Source organism: Zingiber officinale, chromosome 8B (genome assembly GCF_018446385.1).
Source record: "Zingiber officinale cultivar Zhangliang chromosome 8B, Zo_v1.1, whole genome shotgun sequence".
In the NCBI taxonomy this organism is placed as follows: domain Eukaryota; kingdom Viridiplantae; phylum Streptophyta; class Magnoliopsida; order Zingiberales; family Zingiberaceae; genus Zingiber; species Zingiber officinale.
The window spans coordinates 109,553,708-109,576,328 of NC_056001.1; the positions used below are offsets into that span (position 1 = coordinate 109,553,708).

Here is a 22,621-nt window from a genome sequence, read left to right on the forward strand (position 1 = left end):
CAATAAAGAGAGTTCAAAGAAGTTCTTCTTTTATTAGTTTCTTGGATTAAAGTGTCTTTAACCTATTGTAACTACTACACTAGAAATGTGCTATTAGAAAGTTTAAATTTGTACATATTGCTGGTGAAGTAATTGATGATAAGGAGAATAGCATGCCCTCGGACTGAAACTTTCTGGAGTGCTTTAGGCTGAAAACATAATTACATGTGGTGTTTTTATCACAAGAAGCTAGCATAATATTGTGTTTTTATAACAATATTACATGTCGTAACTTGCAGATAGATACTAGAAACATTAAAAATCATTATAGAATCTATTCATATTATCTTGCAACTAATAACTTGTGTTATTTATCATGATAAAACAATTAAAATGCCAAATGTTTAATATGACTAGTTGTTTGAATTAATCCAAGGCATGTTGTCCAAATAATATGCTAGTAGATGTTTATCCATAAAATAAAAACGTAATTAAAAAAAGTTTGGAAAAAAAGTCAAACAGGGAGATCTTCATGGAAAATTTCTCATTCAGTTGCTCATATCTATCCAAAAAAAAGATAAAGTTACAAAATTTCATCTATGAAATTCATGACATCTGAAATCTATAGAGAGAGCAAGTTGGACAATGCAAATGAGAAGGAAATCGACAAAGTATTAACCCACAAAACTTGAGGCGTTGAGGCGAGGGCGACGAGGGAGACCAACTTGTCGACAGGAACGACAGATCGGTGAGCGAGGGAAAACCTAGCTTGGTGCAGCAACGGAGGGACGCATGTGGAAAACCTAGTTTCGTTGCGGTGAGGGAGGGCGCAGCAAGCAAAACCTAACTTAGTCGCAGCAAGGGAGGGAGGGTCGGTGAGGCTCTGTGCGGTGAGGGAGACCGTCGCAACAAGAGAGGCAAGGGAGGGAGGCTCGGTGCAGCGAGGGAGACCGTCGCGGCAAGGGAGGCAGGTTCGGTGCGACGAGGGAGACCGTCGCGGGGAGGGAGGGCATGACGAGAGGCTTTCGGCAAGGAGAATGACATGAGGAAGAATGACACAAATTGAGAAAAAATTGTATCTAATAAAAAAATTTGACGCAGATTTACCACAAAGACAGTCCGCAGCATTCCGTAGCCAAAAGTCTGTAGCATAACAATTATGTATATATATAACACCTAATATTACTTTTTTATTTTTTTTAACCTAAATTCTAAATCCTAAAAAAAATAGCATTAGGTACGAGTGCCCGTAGGATAACAAATCCAATATACACATTATCATCAACGAATGTTAATCATTTAATACATCCAAATCTTAAGTAAATTAGTGATTAGCAAATTCAACAAACTATATATAATTTCATATTGCCATAAAAAACATAATACAATATCACAACTAAATAGATTATTGAGCATTATAAATTCAATCAAACAACTTATAAACAAGCACACAAAATTAATGAATTTAAGCAATAAGATGGTTAAAAAAATGGAAAATATATAGCTCGTTCCAAAGAGGACGAACACTACAGTTTGCAACAGTAAAGAGGCTAAATTTGTGAAGAGTTTCATCTGGTACACCTGAGCCTACATTAATATTTATACTAAGCCGCTTGACCTAACACCAAGTCAAAGGGGCTGTTAAGTATGAGATTTAGTCACCTAACAAAGCTGTCTTGGCGATTTCCTCGGCTACGTTTGAGAACAACCATAAATATAGTGGTATAAGATCTTTATGATCACTTCATAATTCAAATAACTATACAAGAAGAATCTCAGGCAAACAATGCTTCACATATATGTGACAATTTGTAATTGGCAACATACAGAAATAGACTGTATTTTTTGTGTTAACAAACAAGGAAATTTAAGAGTGGCACTTTCAATGAAGATGGACAAAGAAGCTTCTAACTAGAATAATAGGAAACTGATTTTTCACTAGCCTTGGCAGATATCACGCACGGCAACATGAGCCAAATTTTGCTGGAAGAAAACAGAAAAAAAAAAAAAAAACACTTTTTTGCATTTTAAAAGACACAATGTCTTCTATTTTGCACTTCCTAAAATAAGTGCTTTGCAAGTCAAATAAGAAAACAACAACCAACCAAGCTTTATCCATCAAACAAGATGTAAAAAAAAAGGAACTTTGCAAGAAAAAACTAGCATCCTCATGTTTACATTAGCAGTTACATTTATAATTGAAGGACTAGGAAAGTAACAAGTAAACCATATGAGAAACTAGAACAAAAATGGTTCAATATCATTGCTTATCTAGAAAAGAAACTGATTACCAAATAAACCCTTAAGCTGTTGGTTATTCCTCTCAAACTCAGCTACAACTCACATGGCTTCAAGCAGTTTGGGTAATTTATCTTTGTAAGGGAGCACATACTTCTGCAAAAATTTTGGAGCAGATGATGAGAAAAATACATGTAGCTTGCTTGTTGGCTTCCATAACCCTTCAGATTTCAATATCTCCATCACACGAAATCGAGGAATCAACCTCTTTTCCAAACTAAAACCTAAAATCTTTGAGTGGTAAGCAATGTCTAAAGGTGCAATCCCAACATCCTTGACCAAAAATTCCATCTTTCCCTGCAATGACTCTGGGGAAATCTTTAAAAAAGTTGGATGTTTCTTGACTGCAGTAATGAAATCTGAGTTCGACAAACCAAAACTGTTCATGAGCTTAACTTGGGCCTCAAATTTTTCCTTGCTGACCCCGTGCAGCACAAAAAGGATCCAGAGGAACATCCCAGATTCTCGGGGAATTCCAATCCCGTCAGCTCTATCTACTAGAGCCCGGAGGGTATCTGGGTTCTGCGTGATGAAGCTGGGGTGCTTTTGAATGGCAAGAGAAACTCGGTGTTCAGGAATACCACATTCATCCCGTAAGAAGTTCAAGTTAGGGCGTACCACATTCTCAATGCTGGTGCTCATAAACCTATTACAGCTCCGGAGATTTCTGAGGAGGATCTCCCTCGATCCAAATAAACTTTCCCAAACCTTCAATCTGGGGACAAGCGTGTTCTGGACGTTGAGGGAAAGAATGACGGGGTGATGAATAACGACATTGCCGGCGTCAGACTCAGATAATCCCATTTCGTTCAAAATTTTGAACTTCTGAGCGAGGTTCGTCTCCACATCCCAGCTGAGGAATCCTGGTTTCCAAGCTATTATCTTTCTGAGATTACTCCTTCAATGCCCTTAGATCTGAGAAATCCAAGAACGGCGTCGGCCTTCTCGGCGGACCGAAAACGGGGGAGCGACTTGGAGGCCTTGGAAGCATCGTTGGCGGAGAACCCGCATGTATTCACGAGGTACTCGACCAGGAAGTTTGGATCGGGAGAAGCGGTGGCGACTGAGGAGGAGGCGAAAGCGCCGGTGGAGAAGAAGAGGCGACGGAGTTGGATCGATGGAAGGAGCGCCTGGCGGCGGACTAGGGAGTGAATGTGAAGCATCACGACGGCCGACCAGGTAGCTCGTCACGAATATCACGCAAAGACCAAATCGCAAAAGTATTGAAAACCCTCTTGACTTCGGTTTTCAGGGCTAATTTCACATCATCCTCCCTATATTATTCATATTTTCTTAACCCTACGCACAAATTTCACTTTTGCCTTATATGCATAGAAAAAAATTAGGAAGGCAAATAAATTAAACGGTTCGTGAGTTATTCGGAGCTCGATTCGATAAAAAGTTCGTTCAAATTCGTTCGTTTATCTTATCGAGCCGAGCTCGAGCTCGAGCTCGATTTCGAATTCGACAATTTTATCGAGCTCGAGCTTAAAGATATTCGGCTCGTGAGCTCGCGAACATGTTTATTTTTAGGCTCGCGAGACAAAAAAAAACGAGCTCTAAAACGAGTCAAAAAAATAAGTTCTAAAACGAGCCTTAAAATGAGCTTTAAAATGAGCCAAAAAATGAATTCTAAAACGAGTCAAAAACGAGCTCTAAATGACTCTGAAAACGAGCCTGAGCTTGCTTAACGAGTTAAGCTCGTTAACTTTGATAATCGAGCTAATAACGAGCCGAGTTCGAACTGTTCGCGAGTTTAATAATTCTAAAACGAGCTGAGCTCGAGCCTTGTGATAAAAGCTCGATTCGATTTTGAGTCGAACTCGAGCCCGAATATAACTTAAACGAGCCGAGCTCGAGCCTAATACTGTTCGGCTCGATTCGACTCGTTTACCTCCCTAAAAAAATAGTAAAAAAAAAAAAAACTGCTCCTTTAAATATTTAAGGTTCCATTTATTTAACATAAACTGCTATACTGATATAAAATAGTTTGCAAGAATATTATTATTTTATAAAATGTTCTCTATTTTTCATAGGTATTTTGGGATTATCCAAATCGCGTAACCTCCCAAGGGTTCATATCTCATTTTACTTTTCTCAAAAATCACTTGTACTTCTCACGTGCATTTGAAACAAAGATCACTTCAAATTGTGCTCACGTGTTCTCAGAGAAAGTGACCTTCGTCTGAACCAAAGGCGACGGTCATCAAACGGTGTAGCTTATTCTTCAACGCATGATGATCTTCTGTTGCGCAAAAAAGATTGAATGAAGAGAAGCTGATAAACGTCGGATTGGTGGCGAATATTTTTCGACCAATAGTGCAACTTCTTGTTAGTGAAAAAGGGCAACAAAACCTAGGTTAATTTTTTATTTATTTTTATTTTATTCTTATTTCTTTTAACCTAAATCGTAAAAAAAATTAACATTAGGCAAATCCCATATACACATTATCATCAAAGAATGTTAATCATTCAAAAAAAAAATCCAAATCTCAAGTAAATTAGTGATTAGCAAATTTACAAACTATATATAACATAAAAAACATAATACAATATCATACCTAAATAGATTATTGAGCATTATAAATTCAATCAAACAACTTATAAATAAGCACACAAAACACCAAGTCAAAGGGGCTGCTAAGTATTAGATTAAGCAGTTGAATAGATCGAATGCCCGCCTAGATTGCTTTTAAAACACCAAGTCAAAGTGGCTGCTAAGTATCAGATGTAGTCACCTAACAAAGCTGCCTTGGCGATTTCCACAGCTACTTTTGAGAACAACCACATATATAGTGGTATAAGATCTTTATGATCACTTCACAGTTCAAATAACTATATGAGAAGAATCTCAGGCAAACAATACTTCACATATATGTAACAATTTGTAATTGGCAACATACAGAAATAGACTCTGTATTTTTTGTGTTAACAAACAAGGAAATTTAAGAGTGGCACTTTCAATGAAGCTGGACAAAGAAGATTCTAACTAGAATAACAGGAAAATGATTTTTCACTAGCCTTGGCAGATGTCACGCACTGCAACATGAACCAAATTTTGTTGGAAGAAAACAGAAAAAAAATTCACTTTTTTTACATTTTAAAAGACACAATGTCTTCTATTATGCGCTTCCTAAAATAAGTGTTTTGCAAGTCAAACAAGATAACAACAACAACCAACCAAGCTTTATCACACTTTTTTTTTTTACATCTCAAACAAGATGTAAAAAAAAATGGAATTTTGAAATAAAAAACCTAGCATCCTCATGTTTACATTAGCAGTTACATTTATAATTGAAGGACTAAGAAACTAACAAGTAAACCATATGAGAAACTAGAACAAGAATGGTTCAATATCATTGCTTATCCCGAAAAGAAACTCATACCCAAATAAACCACTGAGCTGTTAGTTATTCCTCTCAAACTCAGCCACAACTCACAAGACTTCCAGCAGTTTGGGTAATTTATCTTTGTAAGGGAGCACATAATTTGGACCAGATGATGAGAAAAATATATGTAGCTTGTTTGTTGACTTCCATAACCCTTCAAATTTCAATATCTCCATCACACAAAATCGAGAAATCAACCTCCTTTCCAAACTTAATCCTAAAGGCTTCGGGTGGTAAGCAATGTCTAAAACTCAGCTACAACTCACATGACTTCAAGCAGTTTGGGTAATTTATCTTTGTAAGGGAGCACATACTTCTGCAAAAAATTTGGGCCAGATGATGAGAAAAATATATGTAGCTTGTTTGTTGACTTCCATAAGCCTTCAGATTTCAATATCTCCATCACACGAAACCGAGGAATCAACCTCTTTTCCAAACTTAATCCTAAAGGCTTCGGGTGGTAAGCAATGTCTAAAGGTGCAATCCCAACATCCTTGACCAAAAATTCCATCTTTCCCTGCAATAACTCTGTGGAAAGCCTTAAAAAAGTTGGATGCTTCTTGACTGCAGTAAGCAAATCTGATTTCGACAAACCAAACTTATTCATGAGCTTAACGTGGGCCTCAAATTTTTCCTTGCTTACCCCGTGCAGCACAAAAAGGATCCAGAGGAACATACCAGATTCTCGGGGAATTCCAATCCCGTCAGCTCTATCTACTAGAGCCCGGAGGGCATATGGATTCTGCGAGATGAAGCTGGGGTGCTTTTGAATGGCAAGAGAAATCCGGTCTTCAGGAATACCACATTCATCCCGTAAGAAGTTCATGTTGGGGTGCACTACATTCTCAATGTTGCTGCTAAAAAACCATCCACTGCTCCGGAGATTCTTGAGGAGGATCTCCTTTGATCCAAATAAACTTTCCCAAATCTTGAATCTGCGGAGAAGCGTGGTCTGGCTGTTGTAGCCGATAACGATAGGGTGCACCCGAAGGACACTGATGATGTCGGATTCAGATAATCCCATTTCGCGCAAAAGCTTAAACTTTGGAGCGAGGTTAGTCTCCACATCCCAGCCGAGCAATGCTGGTTTCCAGGCTATTATCCTTCTCAGATTAGCACCGTCAATGCCCTGAGATCTGAAGAATCCAAGAACGGCGTCGGCCTTCTCGGTGGACTGAATACGAGGGAGCAACTTGGAGGCCTTGGAAGCACCGTCGGCGGAGAACCCGCATGTATCCACGAGGTACTCGACCATGAAGTGGGGATCGGGCGAAGCAGTGCCGCCAGCGGAGGAGGCGGAAGTGCCTGTGCATAAGAAGACGCGACATAGCTGCATGGGTGGAAGAAGTGCATGGCGGCGGACAAGGGAGTGAAGCATCGAGTCGGCGCGCCGTCCGACCAGGTAGGTTCGTCGCAAATATAACCCAGAGGGGAAACTGTAAAACCCTAAATTGATCAGCGCGGATCCTCTGGTCCCTCCCTGCCCTGGTCCCTCCCTGGACCACAAAACACTTATAAAAAGTTGAATCACGTGGTTTGCACGTGCACAGAGCAGGGCAGAAAACGCAGCAACGACGCCCTAACCTCACGTCTCGCGCCCCGACACCTTCTCCGGCATCCCTGAGAGCGGAGACCCTCCTGTGACCTCCCTGAGCAGAACCAGCGATCCGCCGGCGACGACCCTCTTCTCCTACTCCTCCGAGCCCTCGCCCTCTCTCAAAATCCTCGACCTCTGCCGCCGTTAGACCTCCCTGAGCAGAACCCAGCGATCAGCCGGCGACGACCCTCTTCTCCTACTCCTCCGAGCCCTCGACCTCTGCCGACCTTAGGGCTTATTTGCGGTACGATTTTACCCTAATCTCAGATAACAAGTTTTGGTATTTCTGTCCCGTTAGCATAAAATGATTCTGTTGAACTGTATGGGTTGATGAATCTTTGGTTTTGGTATTAAGCTGAAAATACCTACTCATGCAAGCTTGTGGTCATCGTTACAGTTAAAAAAGAGTTTTATTATACCTTTAATGAGGCATTAACACCAAATTATATAGCATCCAAATTCTGCTAGTTAATAGAAATTAACAAGCTGGGCTAATTATACACTTTTGTAAATGTTACAAGCATACATAAAAACTCACTAACCTTCTCAGGTTGTAATGATCTTAGATAATCCAATAAATCATTCTTTTCCTCTCCAACAAACTGTTGCATCTGCAAGGCAGAATTTCTCCTCTTGATATCGTGCAGCTCCTGTAAAAGTACAAAAGCACACAGAAAACCATAATCATGGAGATTAATGGATCATCGGTTCATGAAATTAGCAAAATATGGTTTACAGATATACTTGGCTTAGTGTCTTGTGAAATTAGCAAAATATGATTTACAGATATTTAATTGGCAATCTTGTTTGGTTTCAATTTTGCTGACTCCCGATCTTATGAAGGAGCTCCAAGTGAAGGTGATTTTATGACAGTGATTGTGATATTGGTGTTGGTTTATTGTATGTGAGCTAAAGGAAATGGTTTGGTAACTAAAATTCAATAGTTCTTCTCTCATGCCCCAAGCACACACATAACTTGGCCATTTATATAATATCTAATATCATAGCAAATTGTAGATTCATTTGTGTGTGCTGTCTCTAACAGTCTACATCTGAAAAAGTTAATCACAATATGCCATGGTCCAAAGTTAATAAAGAATTACACAGCTACATGTCATAATGTAGATTTGATGCTAATGCTAAGACACCGAATAGGATCCTTCCACGGCAACTAAGGTAAAGTATAAAGAAAATAGATACAAGGTACAATTACACAATTTGAACTTTTCCATTTCTATAATATAAATTTGGATTGGATAACTATAAGTACAACAAACACACTCCACATGCTCATTGTAGCAAATAAAGTAAATGTATCTAGTTATTTTGTTAAATGCTGTCTGCTAACACTATGATGACAAACTACCTTGTAGGTGTATATTTTCTTCTGACACCGGGCAGGATAGACCACAACCTTATACGTATCTTATCATACATGTTTGCTGATCTTGTTTGGTTTCAATTTTACTTGATATAGGATTATATATTTGTACATGTTTGTTGATTCTATTCTTTTATTAGATTCTTCTATTGCTTGAGGAACTTGCAGCATCAAGCTTTATTTAAAGTTGATTGATTGTAGTATCTTGGAACTTTTATACTATTGTGGTACTACCTACCAAGTTTATGCTTAGAGTGCTGGGCAACTTAATAGTATTGATATGATATTTATAATAGTATTATAGTCTTGCATATTCAACATAAAGTTTTATGGAAGGATAAGATACGTATTGACCCCTATAGTTGGAATTTTAATAATTAACAATTGTTTATTGTTATAGGTGCAATTCTCATTTGTGCAGTTTGCTGGACCACCTCCTGCGGCATCCTCCCCTTAGACATCAACGATCTCGTATGTGTCTATGTCTATTTATATGTGCACTTAAAATGCTAGTTAATCTATTAATATGATTTCCTTTCTTGACAGGTTCCAAATGCTTTGGGAGTCATTTTGGCTTTTGTCCAACTGGTCCTCATGCTTGTTACTATAGATCCACACCGAAAAAAGAAGACAACGCTGAGATTGAACTACCTGTTAAACATTTTAAGCTTTCATAAATTTTCTGAAAACTCTTACATAACTTTCTAAATTGTTGCATCCCCTCTTGGCAATGGAGATGTGTTTACATTTTGTTTGAAAAATATTGTCATTTTCTAAAGATTGAAAACTTTTTATTTGATGAATGTTTCGAAGTGCAAGATACAAGTCAGAAAGTTTCTCTTAATTGTGGCAAAACACTTAGTAGTTGCTTGCAAGTCTTAAAAGCCGTTGTTGACAGTTGTTTGAGGAAAAAAATACTTGAATTTTGTCGAGAAGAAATCACTGAGAATAAAATTTAACTTTATCGCTACTGATTTGTATATTACAGGGTGGGTAGGTTATTTCTTTTATCTTAGAAGTACAAGCTGCTTAAGTTCAAGGTAAGGAAGTAATGAAGTGATTCACAAAGACTAACACAGACTAGCTGTTGACATTCAATTCTTGTCATGTATGCGAAAACTTCTGTATTTCGAGCATGACCTCGGCTTAAGTTATGATAGATTGATAGAACTGGCAATGTGAGCTTAAGCAATTTTGATTCTCCTGACTAAATGAATGACATGTAGATGTGTCATGCCCAATCATATCGATGAAGTTATCGAATACAGATGAGCTTACTACGCATGACACCATTATAACAACAACCTAGAAGAATATCTAGACGAAGAAATGAATCTTTCTGAAAGTGAGAACTGTTCAAGCATCGAGCAATCTTTTGGAACAACGGAATCATAAATTGCTGGAAATCTGCAGGCTGCCAAGAACAAAACTTCTTTTGCACTGTTTATAAGAGGCCAATATTTCAGTAAGCCCCTAACAACAGTATCAGCAAGTTTGCAATCCCTCTCGACAAGTTGTGTTATGCAATACGATAACTGCTGATGGTACATTGCAACACACCTTGGCTTGTGAAGTGGAATCAGTGCCCTTACAAGGAACAATTTGTGCTCTTCCTTTAATGGTATGGCAACCTCCTAACAACTGAGAGGCATGATAATTTAGCTACTAACTGAGCAAGTCTCATTAGTAAGGTTACATCAAAATGCATAACAAACTATTATAAAAATCATAACAGAACTTGATAATTTAGCTACTAACTGAGCAAGTCTCATTAGTAAGGTTACATCAAAATGCATAACAAACCACTATAAAAATCATAACAGAACTAGTTCACTTTGTATAACAAAACAAGTTACATCACTTAGAGTTACATCCAAATGTCAAGTTACATCACAAAATAAGTTACATCAACCACATCCACATCATCACAATCTAGGTACATATAACTACAACGATAGCAACTCCAAATTTCCTATTCAATGAATATATTTCGTCATTGAACTGCATAATTACATGATTGTTATTCTCATCATCAAGAACATCATTGTATTCAACAGCACCCTTGTAGCTAATACTTTTCTCCAATTTACTAATCTGTAACTTTAATTTTTATTATTCCTCTTCAACTCATTAATAATTGTCTTACTTCTCTCTAACAGTTCTGGGTCATGCCATAAGAAAAAGCCACATTCCCTTTCCTGAATTTCAAATAAACTTAATCAAAACTCAATAATTAATAAACTCACAACACCATATTGGTATAATGAAAACTTACTCTAAAATTTGGACATGAAAAAAATCGCGTCCTGGGTTGGATTCCGTCCATGATGTCTGGAGAATAGCTCGTAACCCACGATAACATAATATGTGGGGAGCTTCACATTGCTCGTCGTTCATGTGTCGTCGAGTGAAAGATGATGCTGATGATGAGCCGGCTGTCATGATTTTTCTTTCATTTTACCTAAACAACACCAATTTATGAAAAAGACATAAATTTGATTAAAGCGTATAAATTTCTACGAGAAAGCTAACAGCATCCCCCAACATGCATAAATGCCTCTATCCTTTGTTGAAATTATTTAAACTATATCTAAACTTTGCAAACACATTAATAACATTATTTATTGTACAGCATCTATAAGATGACATCAAAGAAGCTTAGATGAGAGTAAACGTGATGCAAAAATAAGCATCACACTACTACAAAAACCAAATTAAGCATCCAAAAGACATAATAATGAAAACGCAAAGGCAGATTATTATTTTCTCTTCAAATAATTTGATACCAAAAGCTTTTTGAAGTGTGAAATAAAGAAATTGATCCGGCGCACTTCTTTTATCTATCCTACAAAACCAAAGATTGGAAGAATCCCAAAAATTGATAACGCAATTGCATGTGACTTGAGTTTACAAACAAGCATAAATGGACAACATTCATCAAGCAATTCATGTACCTACACAGAAACTTGTTGATTCATCCAGCGGAGCTGCGTGATATCAAGAGGAGAAATTCTGCCTTGCAGATGCAACAGTTTGTTGGAGAGGAAAAGAATGATTTGTTGGATTATCTAAGATCATTACAACCTGAGAAGGTTAGTGAGTTTTCATGTATGCTTGTAACATTTACAAAAGTATATAATTAGCCCAGCTTGTTAATTTCTATTAACTAGCAGAATTTGAATGCTATATAATTTGGTGCTAATGCTTCCTAATAAAACCATTTTTTAACTGTAACGGGACAGAAATACCAAAGAGGTATTTTCAGCTCAATACCAAAACCAAAGATTCATCAACCCATACAGTTCAACAGAATCATTTTATGCTAACGGGACAGAAATACCAAAACTTGTTATCTGAGATTAGGGTAAAATCGTACCGCAAATAAGCCCTAAGGTCGGCAGAGGTCGAGGGCTCGGAGGAGTAGGAGAAGAGGGTCGTCGCCGGCTGATCGCTGGGTTCTGCTCAGGGAGGTCTAACGGCGGCAGAGGTCGAGGATTTTGAGAGAGGGCGAGGGCTCGGAGGAGTAGGAGAAGAGGGTCGTCGCCGGCGGATCGCTGGTTCTGCTCAGGGAGGTCACAGGAGGGTCTCCGCTCTCAGGGATGCCGGAGAAGGTGTCGGGGCGCGAGACGTGAGGTTAGGGCGCTGTTGCTGCGTTTTCTGCCCTGCTCTGTGCACGTGCAAACCACGTGATTCAACTTTTTATAAGTGTTTTGTGGTCCAGGGAGGGATCAGGGCAGGGAGGGACCAGAGGATCCGCGCTGTAAATTGATACCCAGCTTCCAGTCAACTTCACCACCCCCCTCCCCCCCCCCCCCCCCCCCCCCCCCCCTCATTTTGGATTTGATGTTGTGGTCTTATAAGGTAGAATGAATTCAATCAATTTGAATGATTTTTATTGACTTGTATAAAATCTTACATAATTATGAAAAAAAATTTATGAAGTTCTATAGACTTTTTTACAAGACTTTTACAAATATTTATAAATTTTTTCATGAAAACTTGTAGATTTGTGAGAAAGAAAAATTGCCAATATATACATTCGATTCGCTATTGTATCTCTCCATGCATTGACATTTACTCGTTGTTGTTCTTGAGTATCAAAGCAATTGACACCATAAACTTGCTCTGGTAAGGATGATAAAATTTCATTATCTGGTTCAACTAGAAATTCATCAGAAGAACGACACTCCTTGTAAAGAAAATTATACAATCCGATAGAAGTCTAATTTTTTATAATACAAAATTTATTTTAAAAAAGACCATAATTAAAAAAAAAATAAAGAAAAATTTAAAAACGGTCAATTCAAAAAAAAATCGTAAACATAAAAAATTAAAGAAAAAAATCATAAACTTAAAAAAAACTTAAATTAAAAAAACGTAAAAATTAAAAATAACCATAAACTAAAAAAAACCTAAACTTAAAACTTTTAAAAAAAACTAAAATAAAAAAAACATAAATTAAAAAAAAAATGTAAACTTTAAAAAAATAGAGAAAAACATAAAATTCAAAAAAACTAATAATAATAAAGTTTTTTGAAAAACATGTATAGTTAGTTTGGTGAAAATCGAAATGTAACTTGATCTCAAAGTCTGATTTAAAGACGCTCTCCTTTTTCTCCAAAATGTAACCATCACCTCTTCCGCAAGTAACCATTCTTCTCCATCTCCCGTCTCCGTGACTATTCGTGTGCTGCCGTAATCAGTGTTGATCCTACCTACGAGCGCCAACAAATGAATAACTAGTAAATTGATTTAGTTGTCAATTTAATCTCCAATCACCGGATGACAATGAGGATGATATTGTGGTTAAAGACCTTGATGAAGAGAAATAACAAGAAAAGCGTTAGAATGACAGCTAAGGGTTCTCCGCGTAGCAACTCTGACATTCAAATTAGAGGGTGAAGAAAATAAATATTAAGATTCCAATATACATAGTAATGTGTATATATATGTGTACCTTGGAGATTGAACAAGACTATCTTTTATAGAGTGAAAGTAGACCTTTTCAATTCATTCTAATCTTCATATGATCGCTATTTAATTTTTTAAACAATGTAAGATTTATTTATGTTGTCTTTTTCTTAAAATAATCGAGATTCATAATTTTTTTTATTTTGTTCCAATTCTCATGTTGTTATTATTTAATTCCTTAAATAATATAAGATTTATTCATAATGTTATCTTTCTTCTAAAATAATCAAGATTTATACGATGATTATTATTTTGCTGAAATGACTCATTATCTTAAATGGCTGAGAGACCGGGAGATTTAAGTAGTCATGGAGTCGGAAGGCTCGAGTAATTTTGGATCCGGGAGGCTCGAGAGATCCAGGAGGCCAGAGTACTCAGGCTCTGATCTAACCTTATCATTGTATAGTGTTGGACTATCCCCTCTTTGCTTCCGCTTGATCAGGCGACCATGCCCTCAGTTTCGAGGCACGCGAGTCACTGGCCTTCTGCTCCAGCCGCTGGTACAAGGACAGACAAAGAGTTTTTTTGCTGTAAATTTTGCAATGGCCATTGCAGCGAGCAAAATTTATGCATCGCCAACAGGGAGTAAACAACTAAGGATTCTCCTTGAAAGTTGTAAGATTGTCATGGATCATTGTCCATGGAGGAAAAGATAAGAGCAGAAGGCCAGGAAGAGGTTCGGGTTCCTAAACTCTTACCTCTGCTTTCTTTTGCATTAACAAATTAACATGCTGGTAAACTCTGCATTTTCATAATGAATACAAATTAAAGAACTTACTATCCAAATTTATACAGTCTAAAGTTCAGTCCAAATGGGCTCACCATGTGAAAATATGAATATATGATGTCTATTATATTGAGGTAGACGTGGATATATGATATTTGTGATGTTGAAAAAAAGATATGAAGGTATAATATCTATTATGCCGAGATGAATGTAGATAATATTTGTAATATCGAGGAAAAGATGAGAAGGTATTATATCTATTGAGTTGAAGGGAGGTATTCAAAAGTCCAATCCCGAGTCGATAACTTTCCAAGTCCTTGACTCAATCGCACATTTATAAATCCAAATCCAAACTGAGTCCGCAGTCTAAGCTCAAATTGCATCGGCAGCCTAGCCTGAATCATGTCGACAGTCTTTCAAATCCTTAACTCAGTTGTGCATTTATAAGCCCAAACTAACTCGACTGCCTATCCGAATTACATCGGCAGCCTTCAAATGAGTGATTAATGAATGCATGGCCATTCGGATTTTATATTCAGACTTAGTTTAGAGCATCCAAACCCGTTTCACCATTCAAAATGCTAATTTAGGATAAAAAGTTAATTTATTAAATTTGGATAATAATTTTTCAATACACCATATATCAACTTCCTTATTTATGCTCTCTTCTCTATAATGTTTAGAAAATATTATCCATTCTTTAAATTTAGAGATGTACGATTCAAAATATATAATTTAATGAATGGATAGAATAGTTGATGCAAAGATTTTTTTAACTATCATATTTAAAATTTACGATAAAATCTTTGAATAAAGTATCTGATAATGCTCTTATAACGCACCATCAAACTAGTGCAAAGAGTAACTAATAATACTATGTAAAAATCTACAATTGTAACCAAGCTAGGTTAAGCCCACAAGGAAGGAGATTGGATTTTATACGGAGGTCTTGTAAGGTAGCACCAAGAAGTGAAGTCGGAGTTGTACAATCAGACTTATATGATGCTCAAGAAGTGAAGTCGGAGTTGGAAGATACTCAGAAATATTAGAGAGGCGGGTGTGGAGCCGAATATTAAGAGAAGTTTGATTTGCTTTAAGATAATAAAAGTAATTAATCGTAATAAAAAAAATGATTAATCAGATTGGGTAACGTCAAGTCTCGGGAGCCCGACCCGGTCTCATGGAAGTTTTCCACCGGTCATCAAAGTAAATTAGGAAGTGCTCGCAGCGAGCAGTCACCCAGTATCCTTTAGTTGTGTGTCTCATTTGAGAAAAAAAAAATCCTACAAATTTATCATAACTAGGTAGGGATATAAATGAACCAAACGGTTCGTGAGCTATTCGGAACTCGATTCGGTAAAAAGCTCGTTCGAGTTCGTTCGTTTATCTTATCGAGCCGAGCTCAAGCTCGATTTCGAGCTCGACAGTTTTATCGAACCGAGCTCGAGCTTAAGGATATTCGGCTCGTGAGCTCGCAAACATATTCATTTACAGGCTTGCGAGCCAAAAAAATGAGCCTTAAACCGAGTCAAAAAACGAGCTCTAAAACAAGCAAAAAAATAAAATCTAAAACGAGCCTTAAAATGATCAAAAAACGAGCTCTAAAACGAGTCAAAAATGAACTCTAAACGAGCCCGAAAATGAGTTAGACTCGTTAACTTTGATAATCGAGCTAATAACGAACCGAGCTCGAACTGTTCGCGAGCTTGATAATTCAAAAACAAGCCAAGCTCGAACCTTGTGATAAAAGCTCGATTCGAGCTCTAGCCGAGCTCGAGCCTGAATATAACTTAAACGAGCTGAGCTCGAGCTTAATACTGTTCGGCTCGGTTCAGCTCGTTTACATACCTATAATTGGGGCTCAAATAACAAATACCTAGATGATAATCTGAATACCCTATCGCTACATTATAATCCGGGAGCCAAAGTAATTAATAGTAGTCATTATGGATGGAGATTTTGAAGTACCATTCCTAAATGAAAAGATAATGATAAAGGTTGGTGGCCATTTAAAAAAATAAATTAATGTCATATAAAATGCTCAAAATGTCATGAACATAGTTTGCAAAATCGCGATCCGGATCGTAGGATCGTACGATCCTACGATCCGGAAACCCAAAATCGATCCAGGATCGTGCAGAATCGTTTTTGCAGTAGGATCGCAGCAGGATCGGTAGGATCGGTAGATCGGAGCTGAATTGGTAGAATCGGAGCAGGATCGGTGGAAGCTTTGAGAGGTCATAACTTTTGACTCGGATTGAACCACGAGGCCTATAATATATCAAATTAAAGCTCGTTCAGAAATTTTTAATAAATTTCAAAGTTTATCCTTAACCATTATCTTTTTTTCATCTTATTAGAGTTTTAAATTATTTAAATATATGTTTAATTATTTTTGAGTTAATTTTTTTATCAATAATATTCTGTCATTTATTTTTCTCAAAATAATAAGTTTTTGGATGTCTATTGTCTAGTATTGTGTGACATCAACCAGTCTTTAGAAGATTATTTCCGGCATTCATATTTGAATCAAAGGATTCAATAACTTCTGTTATATACGTTAGATGCTTTGTTGACATTTAAATTGAATTATCTTATAAATCAAGGAAATATTTTTGACATTGTATGTGTTATTATTATTGTGTTAATAGATATTTTATATTCTTTCATTTTATGATATGAAAATATAAATATTATTACTATGCGAGAATGATAGTTGAATTACAAGTTAATTTAAATTTGTACATGTAGTAATGTAATTTGATGTGTTGAGTGTAAATAATTGCATATATATACAAAGTTAGTTATTTATTTATATGTAAATGAGTTTTTTAGGTATTTTTTCTAATTATTAATCATGTATGATAAAATTTTAAGGGTTTTTGGTAGGATCGTACGATTCTACGATCCGATCCTGACCGATCCGATCCTGACCCTAAATCAATCCTGCATAGAATCGCGATTCTACAAATTATGGTCATGAAGCATACTGTTATACACAACAATTCTAAAAAAAAATAAGATGATTATTTAGAGAAAATGGTTTTTTTTTAAAATCTAACTATTTAAACCCTGCTGTCTTTGCCCTACACCATTCAATCCTGAATCAATACTTCATTCATGAAAATAAATTAATGGACCTTTTACACCATAGGTACTTGTGCCCACAACCATCTATCTAAGTTTTTCCACTAAATTCAAGGCCAACACATGTACCAACAGATGATCGAACCAAACCTATTTTTAAAGCATTTCTAATGATTAGAGTTCTAAATGAGTTTTTTTCAAGATCTTAATATGTCACATCAATAATATGGAAGCTCATTGAAATATCATCAATGGTTAAAACTCTAAATGTGCTTTCTTATGATCCAATTCATAAGATGAGTTGCATGACTTCATACATATTGTATAAAATTCGAGACAAAAGAATAAGTTTGTATTTTCACTACTGCTCTTAAATTACAAACCTTAAATCTCATCTCTACAATGGTTCAAGACTTTTTATTCAGCTTTTTAAATTTTACAAACCTCTCATAAACCTTACATTGGAGATGCCCTTAGTTCTACTATACCTTAACCACTGCAGGATGCCCGTCGGAGCAATAGATGTAATTTTTTAAAACAATGAACACTGTGCAAAATTATATAGATGGTAAATCACATCATTAAAGTAACTCTCATTAGGTGCCTAATCTCGTTAGGCAAAAGATCGTTGTACTAAGATAAAATACACTCCGTGTCATATCTAGCCATGAGACCAAAAATGCTAAGGAGGTGAATGATATCAGCTTTTGCTCTAATATTACAAGTTTTGTTTCAATTCTGATTGATTCAACTAATCTTGTTTATACATAAATCAAATTTTATCAAATTGCCATAAAAAAAACATAACACATAAAATAGATTATCCAGCTTTATAAATCCAATAAAACAACTTGTAGATAGGCACATAAAATTAAAGAATTTAAACAATAAGAAGGTAAAAGATAGAAAAAAAATACCTCTTTAAAAAGAGTAGCTTGCAGAAGCAGCAGAGGGTAAATCACCCAACAAAACTGCCTTGGCGATTGTCCCAGCTAGTATAAGATTTTTATGATCGATTTACAATTTAAATTTCTATACAAGAAGAATCTCAAGCAAACAGTGCTTCGCATATATGTAAGAATTTGTAATTTACAACATTCAGAAATAGACTGTAATTTGTGTTAACAAACAAGGAAACTTATGTAGGTGACCGACTCTATGACATAATACGAGTGACACGTTCAATGATGCTCAACATGAACCAAACTTTGCTGGAATAGAAGGAAAGTGATTTCTCACTAACCTTGGCAGATGTCACTGTAAAGTAAACCATATGAGAAACTAGAACAAGAATTGTTCAATATCATTGCTTATTCTAGAAAAGAAACTCATCACAGGCAAACAATACTCTTCACACGTATGTAAGAATTAGCAATTGACAACATTCAGAAATAGACTGTAATTTTTGTGTTAACAAACAAGGAAATTTAAGAGTGACACTTTCAATGAAGCTGGACAAAGAAGCTTCTAACTCGAATAGAAGGAAAGTGATTTTTCACTAACCTTGGCACATATCACTGCACTACAACATGAGCCAAATTTTGCTAGAAGAAAAAAGAAAAAAAAATCACTTTTTTACAATTTAAAAGACACTATGTCTTTTCCTGTGCGAGGAGTTCAACTGACAAGTTCCTAAATAAGCGCTTTGCAAGTCAAACAGGTTGTAAAAAAAGGAATTTTGTATAAATATAGCATCCTCATGTTTACATTAGCAGTTACCTTTATAATTGACGAACTAGGAAAGTAATAAGCAAACTATATGAGAAACTAGAGCAAGAATGGTTCAATATCATTGAAAAGAAACTCATACACAAATAAACCCTTCAGCTGTTGGTTATTCCTTCAAACTCAGCTACAACTCACATGGCTTCAAGCTCCTTCAACTTTTAAAAGTATTAAAACGATTGATGTTACAACTAATTTGAAAGAAATTGGGTTCTCTATGACCTTGCAGATGGATAGTGTAGCCCAGCAGCATACATCTGACTCTGCTTGCTCAACAAATCCTTTTTAACTCAATCAAGTTTCAAAATGGAACTCAGAAAGACTAACATTCTCATGTCTACAGCAACAACGCCATGTATGATACAGAATATGAAAATTAAAAATGGTTTCTCTGTAATCTTGGCAGATGAGTATTGTTTTCAGACTTAAATCCAACTCTGCTTGTCAAAGGGGGAAAAAATCTCCTTTAATGATTCTAAACGACAAATATCTTCTCATTGGAAGGAGTTCAACAGATAAGGTACTACAAGAAATCCATTTCAACTCAATCCGATTGCAAAATGGAACTCAGAAAACCTAACATCCTCATGGCTAGAATATGAATATGGCAAGTAAACCATATGAAAACTAGGACAAAATTGGTTCAATATCATTGCTTATCCAGTCATGAAAATCAAACCTATGTAAATCTTGCATTCATTAGCAGTTTGGATTATTCCCTTTGAACCCAGCTACAACTCACAAGACTTCACGCAGTTTGGGTAATTTATCTTCATAAGGGAGCACATACTGCTTCAAAAATTTTGGACCAGATGATGAGAAAAATACACGTAACTTGTTTGTCGACTTCCATAACCCTTCAGCTTTCAATATCTCCATCACACGAAATCGAGGAATTAACCTCTTTTCCAAACATAGCACTAAAGGTACCGGGCGGTGAGCAACGTCTGAAGGTGAAATTCCAACAACATTGACCAAAAATTCCATCTTTTTCTGCAATGACTCTATGGAAAGGAGTAAAAAGCGTGGGTGTTTCTTGATTGCAGTAATGAAATCCGAGTTCGACCAACCAAAATTGTTCATGAGCTTGAGTTGGGCCTCAAATTTTTCCGTGCTCACCCCTTGCAGTACATCAAGAATCCAGAGGAACATTCCAGATCCTCGAGGAACTCCAAGCTCCTCAGCTCTATCTACCAAAGCCCGGAGGGATTCAGGATTCTGAACGATGAAGCCGGGGCGCCTTTTAATGACACGAGAAACCCGGTCTTCAGGAATACCACATTCATCCCGTAAGAAGTTCAAGTTAGGGCGTACCACTTTCTCAATGCTGGTGCTCATAAACCTATTAGAGCCCCGGAGATTCCTGAGGAGGATCTCCTTCGATCCAAATAAACTTTCCCAAACCTTCAATCTGGGGAGAAGCGCGTTCTGGGCGTCGAGGTAGAGAATGAAGGGGTGCCGCAAAACGGCATTGGCGATGTCGGACTCAGATAACCCCATGTCGCGCAAAATTTTAAACTTTGGAGCGAGACTGTTCTCCACATCCCCGCAGAGAAATCCTGGCCTCCGAGATATTATCTTTCTGAGATTAGCACCATCAAGGCCATGAGATCTGAAGAATCCAAGAACAGCATCGGGCTTCTCGGTGGACTGAAAGCAGGGTAGCGACTTTGAGACCTTGGAAGCGTCGTCGGCGGAGAACCCGCATGTATTCACGAGGTACTCAACCATGAAATGGGGATCGGGAGAAGCGGTAGTGCCTAAGGAGGAGACGGCTGTGCCGGTGGAGAAGTAGACGCAACGGAGTTGCGTCGACGGAGGGAGCGCATGGCGGCGGACCAGTGAGTGAAGCATCGCGTCGGCGCGTCAAAGGACAACCGTAGGGACGACTTAAATCGATCCCGTAAAACCGCAAAAGGTAAAATCGCTCGCCCCCGGTGTTTTTGTCGCACCCGACTCAAGGCCAAAGAGGTAAATCATAATATCCTGAACTAACATGTGATAGGTGAGGTGAGTTACACAGAGACTGAAGATTTACGCCCCAAAAGACTGACCATAAAACCCTACTTGAATCACCGCGTAGGGGTGTTCTCTTTGTACAAATGGTGCATAAAATTTTTTTTGTAATTTCCCTTTTAACCCTCCCGCCGTCAACCGCCGCTTCTCATTCTTCATTTTTCAAGCATTTAAATCATTTTTTTAATTTTAAATGAATATATGATTCGACTACACATGTTCTCACTCTCTCTCTTCCTCCATTCCTCTACCTACTTCCTAGTCTTATAAACATAAAATGATCATGAACTCTACTTATCATACGTCGTGATGATCAGTGGGATTGCACGAGACGAGTTCAAAGGACAACAACGATTAATATCCTTGATGTTGAATGACAAACTTCTAACAAGAATAAAATTAATAAAAGAAGATAGATAAAAATTTATCAATGTATGTAGAAGTTTACTATTGTAAAATAGGTTACGTCTAAAAAATTCACTTTTGTAGCAAAGGGTGATGAAAAAAATCGTGTTGATGGTGTCATTGGATGTGTGGAGAATAAATATTAAACAACACATGTAATATGATGTACTTCATCACTTAATTAGTTTGCAAGGTGCATATGTGTTGCTAGATTTCAGCTAGACGTTACATACAAGTTAGGTTGATATGGTAGGTAACAGCACATTGGGCTGGATATGCGATCATATCAGGTCCACTTTCTTTGTTGATCAAAATTTTGGTTTGATACCATATCTACCTTCTCATTGCTCAACCCGTCGTAGTTATTTGGAGTTTGCATAAATCCAATTAACCTAAATCCATCAGTAGATTTTAACCAAAACTCACTAATTGACCTAAACATGTTTGATTATGTTGGTGCAGCGGAGGCCGGCAAGAGGGGGGTGAATTGCTTGAAAAATAAAGTATACCCTCCTCGTGCTTTCAACTCAAAAATGCAATAGTAAAATAATAACAGATAAATTAACAGAAACGAAAAGAGACTTAGCTATTTGCTTGGTTACAACCAAGAAGGTTGTTAATCCAAGGTAGTAAGAAAAAACGCACTGAAGAATCTTCTTCTCTGAAGGCGGAGAAGCCTTTTACATTTTGGAAGCTTAAAACTATTGCTAGGAATGACTACACAGTTGATTGCTTGAGTTGATTCTAAATTCTTAGCTCTAGGGGCTTTTATATAGCCTCTGGAAATCCTATCTCGGAGGTCCAAGGCGCCTCCAACTGAGGTCCAAGACGCCTCCATTGAGTGAGTGGATAAAATTTTATCCGTAGCACAAACGGTCAATTTGACCAGCTCAAGGTGCCTTCAATGAGTCATGAAGGCGCCTTCAACGAGCCCATGAAGGCGCCTTCAACGAGCCCATGAAGGCGCCTTCAACGAGCCCATGAAGGCGCCTCCATGAGTTTTTCAAGGCGCCTTGAGTTTGTGTACCAGCTCGTTGTTTCCTTCG

General features: G+C 37.1%; 3 protein-coding genes and 2 long non-coding RNA genes across 7 annotated transcripts; 1 reads left to right on the plus strand and 4 right to left on the minus strand.

Annotated features, from left to right (window-relative positions):
- Positions 1-2,111: 2,111 nt before the first annotated feature.
- Positions 2,112-3,487, minus strand: LOC122016674 (transcription termination factor MTERF8, chloroplastic-like). Its single transcript, XM_042574055.1, has one exon. It carries the CDS (start codon positions 3,079-3,081, stop codon positions 2,320-2,322), a length of 762 nt encoding a protein of 253 aa, XP_042429989.1. The 5' UTR covers positions 3,082-3,487; the 3' UTR covers positions 2,112-2,319.
- Positions 3,488-5,928: 2,441 nt separating this feature from the next.
- LOC122014171 (transcription termination factor MTERF8, chloroplastic-like) lies at positions 5,929-7,044 on the minus strand. The gene has a single exon (XM_042570350.1). The coding sequence runs from the start codon at positions 7,042-7,044 to the stop codon at positions 5,929-5,931; it is 1,116 nt and encodes a 371-aa protein (XP_042426284.1).
- Positions 7,045-7,211: 167 nt separating this feature from the next.
- On the plus strand, positions 7,212-9,443 carry LOC122015914. The gene is made up of 3 exons (XR_006121007.1): positions 7,212-7,507; positions 9,045-9,115; positions 9,191-9,443. It is a non-coding gene; the product is annotated as an uncharacterized LOC122015914 (long non-coding RNA).
- A 1,009-nt stretch (positions 9,444-10,452) lies between these two features.
- On the minus strand, positions 10,453-12,339 carry LOC122014255. Of its 3 annotated transcripts, none has more exons than XR_006120622.1 (3): positions 12,021-12,339; positions 10,920-11,105; positions 10,453-10,842 (listed from the first exon to the last, which is right to left on the minus strand). It is a non-coding gene; the product is annotated as an uncharacterized LOC122014255 (long non-coding RNA). The 3 variants fall into 3 exon arrangements; XR_006120623.1 differs by lacking the exon at positions 12,021-12,339 and adding an exon at positions 11,603-12,014; XR_006120621.1 differs by lacking the exon at positions 12,021-12,339 and adding an exon at positions 11,599-12,014.
- Positions 12,340-19,892: 7,553 nt separating this feature from the next.
- Positions 19,893-21,008, minus strand: LOC122014172 (transcription termination factor MTERF8, chloroplastic-like). The gene has a single exon (XM_042570351.1). It carries the CDS (start codon positions 21,006-21,008, stop codon positions 19,893-19,895), a length of 1,116 nt encoding a protein of 371 aa, XP_042426285.1.
- Between the last annotated feature and the right edge of the window lie 1,613 nt (positions 21,009-22,621).